General features: G+C 42.3%; 1 protein-coding gene and 1 non-coding gene across 2 annotated transcripts; both read right to left on the bottom strand.

The window, feature by feature from the left end:
• Positions 1-235: 235 nt before the first annotated feature.
• Positions 236-2,244, bottom strand: LOC133818119 (NADH dehydrogenase [ubiquinone] iron-sulfur protein 3). Its single transcript, XM_062250828.1, has one exon. It carries the CDS (start codon positions 1,946-1,948, stop codon positions 1,376-1,378), a length of 573 nt encoding a protein of 190 aa, XP_062106812.1. The 5' UTR covers positions 1,949-2,244; the 3' UTR covers positions 236-1,375.
• Positions 305-378, bottom strand: TRNAW-CCA (transfer RNA tryptophan (anticodon CCA)). Its single transcript has one exon. It is a non-coding gene; the product is annotated as a tRNA-Trp (tRNA).
• Positions 2,245-4,903: the final 2,659 nt, after the last annotated feature.

Genomic DNA, 4,903 nt, shown 5'->3' on the forward strand with positions numbered 1-4,903 from the left:
AGACCTTGTCGTCGATGGAGTTGCCCGATGATATGACTTACTGTCTATGGCTCCGTTGCTGGACAGTAAGCGGGAATTCCGGGCTGTCCTTGACAAGTGATCAATCCAAAGAGCTCGGGTCGATGGAAGAAAGCACTCAACCTCACCTAGATCTTACTTTGTTGCACCTCATCGAGAAATCACACTGGTAATAGGTCTCTTTTTTTTACTTCCTCCTTTCTTTAATCCGCAGGAGGTCAAATTCAGGTTGCTGTTCAAGTTAGTGAAGTTCTTTCATTGTAATTAGACCTAACAAGAACGGAATCACGCTCTGTAGGATTTGAACCTACGACATCGGGTTTTGGAGACCCACGTTCTACCGAACTGAACTAAGAGCGCTTTCTTATCACAGTAGATAACGACTGTAAAGAAAAGGATTCTTTTTGTACCCCCACTACATCTTGCATGCATATAGTTTCATTAAATGAAAGCTTTTTTATGTCCTCAATTTGAATCGATCTCAATGGATCCCTCGTTACTGCCCAGAGGAGAAGTAATAGGTAGGAATGACAGGATTGGAACCCGTGACATTTTGTACCCAAAACAAAGGCGCTACCAAGCTGCGCTACATCCCTTTCAATTGGTCTACGATGGTCATTGTAGAGAATCCCTGCCCTGTTTTCCACATCGTTATTTCCTCCATCGATATCAAATTTCTCTTGCCATTTCTTCTTTTTTTGGTCTTTATTGATTTATATACTCATCATCCCGCCGCTCCTACCAACGCTCACTTACTTATGAGCAAAAAGGGAACTAAATAATCAGCCCTTTGAATAAGCGAGGCTTTCCCGATAGAAATAGTTGCATGCGAGAGAGATCCCAATTCCGTGTATCCGGTGTTGCAAGCCCTGCCGCCAGCTTCCACCCAGACAAAAAGCGTGAGCGCCTAGCGCGAAAGGTTGCTTTACTAAAAAATAGAAGGCGCGTTAGCGCAGACCGTTTTCTTGCAGGGGCGGAGCTTGAAAAAGCGAAGCGCGCCTAGAGTAGCAGCCTATTACGTTCGTTTTTCAGGCCCCTTTCCTTTCTATTATATTAGTAAAGCGCTAGCGCCCCTATAGAGTAAGGCTCTTCTGCTATCAATGAAACCGAAAGAAAGACAAAATCCCAGTGCGTTTTGTATAGATCGAGACTTGTAGCTTGATTCTTTACTCATTCCATACTGGGAAGAATTGCAGGAAATCGTTCGATAACACTTCTTCCTATTTCTCAATGATATCCGACGATCAAGACAATTCCCGCGAAACTCTTTCATTTCATAGAAGTTTCTTCTTATTCAACCAAAGCAAATAGCATTTCCTATTGATTTGTCCCCTGGACTGGACCTATTCTGATTGAATTATCCGTCGCTATGCTGTTCCCAAGGACTAGCAAAATCGAAATAGCGAAATTCTTGGGTCATCTCAATGGGTTCAGAAACCACACGTTTCTCTAGATCATCATAGCGTACTTCCACATATCCACTCAGAGGAAGGTCTTTTCGTAATGGATGACCCTCGAAACCATAATCTGTTGATATACGGCGTAGATCCGGATGATTGATGGAAGAAACACCAAACATATCCAAAACTTCTCGCTCCCACCGGCCGGCTGATGGAAATAGACTGACTACTGGAGATATTCGTGTTACTTCGTCTGCACTGGTTTGTACACGAATGCGTGAGTTATACCGAGTACTCAGTAAATTATAGATCCCTTCAAATCTTCGTTTTCGAGAGGGATAATCCACTCCACAAATATCGATCGAAACTTGAACCCTTGTATAGGTATGCAATTTAAGAAAGCACAACAATTGAAATGGGTAGTCCGTATTGGTATCAGATCTATTCCCATGTTCTGATCTTTCCATTTTTTTTACCCATTTCTTGGGGAAAGTCTCCCAACTATATTTGAAAATGAATTGGTTATCCATAAAGATAAAGAAAGCTTTTTTGTAGTTCCGCTTCTTGCTCTAAAAATGAAGAAAGACTTGTCAGAAATCACCGGTTGGGTTGGTCCAACCAAGAAAGACATGGGAGTCTTTGGGCTAAGTAAAGCTTGAGTCGAGTTAAGTAAAGCAGCCTGGCTACCTATAAAGATCTCCCACTGCACACTTTCTATATATCTGCTTTCATTAGAAGCAACTCAAAAAGAAAAAACAAAAAAATGAGTGTACAATTCGTTTACGTTATTACATTCGGTCGATCCTAGCAACGAGCTTCATGTTGGTAGAGAAGGGCGCTTTGTTTCCTTAGCTCCTTATCTACGTTTTTCCAGTTACACTAACGAAATAAAATCACGACTTCCTGAAGAATGTGAACTATATATATAATATAAAATAATCTATAATAGAAATATTTGGTGAAACAAAGAGCGATTCGGTCAGAAGCAGCTACCACACACTCAATCCGCACATAAGCAAGACGATTTCTCTTTCCGTAAACAGCCTTGAATGCAAAGCCAAACCACTTTTGAAAATGAACTCAAAATGGGTTTCCCTTTCTAGTGGAATATCCTGACTATACCCTAATCTCCACCCATCCTTTGCCACCGCTTCCTCAAAGACCAAGACCAAGTATTACCAATTCCCATCGAGAAAGCAATCCCCACTGAAGCGGGAATAGCACTCAAAGTCACCGTCAACAGGCTCTCCAACTCGTTCGTAACCTCATTGGCTTGGATTCGTCTCCGTCCCAACTCTCTTCCCTTCACGTACTCGTATGTCCTTTTCCCACTCCCCTCGCTCTACTAATAGGTATGATGACCAGTAAGAGGAAACAACATAGTCATATTAGCCAGAGCATCCTAAACCGGCAACAATACGACCACCCAAAGCAATAGGAATAGAGAACGGGACTCAATTGAACGTATCAATATACATTTCCTTTCCGTCAACTAAAGTCTGTTCGTTTCCTCCGTAAAAATGAAATGGCAATAACTCGTTTCGTCGATCAAGAAATTCAACACTAGAGTGCAGCGCAGGGCTTCCTCTTTGAGTGGAATCCCCAGCGGAACGGTCAACTAAGAGTGAGCTATTAGAATTGACTAAAGAAGCTAAAGGGGGAACAGTCTTATCTTAAGAGTAGGTCGAATGAATGTGAACGAGTTGGTCGACTTGCTAATCGGCTTGATCGAGTAGGGCGATTGTTCGAGTAGGTCCTATCGGCTTGACCTCTTTTCGTCGGTAAATCACTCTTTGTCATCTGTCAAATAATCTATATACTTACTGGTGTGACCGAAATGCTTCCTGAAACAAGCACGAGGGAACGGTCAGGAAATAACTCGTATCGGGAGAGGAATAGGAGACACCCCGTATGAGCTTTTGTAGGAGCAAGCAGACCGAGTTTCAGACCCCGGATAGGAGTCCTTCTTTATTGACGCATACAAGTAAGCACGAACATGAATAGGAGCGGGCAATGGAATTGTATCACAATCGGAATATGTTGAAATAGGTCACCCGTCTTAGCCACCATATTTTGAAGGAGCAAGTCTTCCGGTGACTAATCTCCCATCGCTAGCAAGTCCAACCGGATCTTCCTTCTTTCTCTGGTTTCAAAACCCCAACCGGTAACCAAAACAAGCAAGCCAGCTTCGGTAGTGGTAGTAGCTTCAAAGGAATTAGTAGTATGTCTTGAATAGGAAAGCATTCAAAATGTATGAACTCAACCCATGTTCAAGCTCTTGAACAATGAAGTCAAAGGCTTTCCTTTAGAGTTCGATCTGGTTTTCATCATTGTCGACAGAAAAGAAAGAAGGGAGTGTTTTAATTTCCTTTGTTTGTTGACCGAATCCCATCTTTCTCAGTTACATGCCGATATTTTGCCTTTGTTTCGGCTTTTAATTAGCCTAAAACTTCAAGAGTGGGCCCGAACCACTCCCCCTTTCCATTTAATCACTGACAAAACCTACCTTTCAATTCGACTTAACGAAACGACTTCGACTTTAGAACAATCAATCGAACGGGTAAAGCCAAGGTAAGGGCCTGTTCATAATCCCTATTCAAATTGCTTGCTTGATTGATGTTGGTGGCGTTCTCCTGTTGTTCCAGTCACTGTGGCTCTTGCTTGAGCCGAGAAGTACAGAAGGCACAGAGGTAAGAAGTTTTTAGATTATAGATATGAAGGTACGAAAAATGGACAGGTTTCAAGTAAGGAGAGTAAGAGAAGGTTAGAGAGAACCGTTGCTTTGACATAAAGGTTTGCCTTACAAAAGAATAAAAGTCGAATAACTAAATATACGTGAAATAAGCCCTATTCCTCCTTTCCAATGGCCAATTCACCACTTCACTTATTTACTACTTACTTAATACCGGAAAAAACAAGAAAAGTAGCACGAGAAAAGAAAATAGAGAGAGTACAAGACAGAACTAAATAGGTGTAGAGTTTCGAGTAGCGAAGAGGCTTTGATGACGAAGCAAAGGTACAAAGTGAATTTCTCATGGCCCTCCGAATCATTTTTATGCTATACGAGCATAAACAATAACCATTTAGAATACCTGCAGGTCGAGGGAGAACTGGTTTGATTCATTTTCCACGTAGGGAAGCATAAAAGGAAAGCTAACGCTTCCCTTGTGACCTCTATTTCCCCCCCGTAATAGAACTTTCCACAGAAAGCAGCTCGCACTCGGTAATAAGACTGGAACATGGATTCTTTCCTATCGACCTACCTATCGGCTTTATTAGCAGCCCTTCTAACTCGGAACTAGAGTCTAGGATCGGAAGAGGCTTTCAAATCTTTCTTCCTTCTCTTTCTAGTGTAGTTACGTCAGGTCGAGCTCGTTACACTTCCCTTGTTTGAGAATTCCTGACCGTGCTTATTTAAGGCCTTAGCGTCGCGCTTCTCCGGTGAGTTAGTAGCAGTTGTTGCCGGTCTTGTGCCCTTTCCCATT

Source organism: Humulus lupulus, chromosome 2 (assembly GCF_963169125.1).
Source record: "Humulus lupulus chromosome 2, drHumLupu1.1, whole genome shotgun sequence".
NCBI classification, from domain to species: Eukaryota; Viridiplantae; Streptophyta; class Magnoliopsida; order Rosales; family Cannabaceae; genus Humulus; species Humulus lupulus.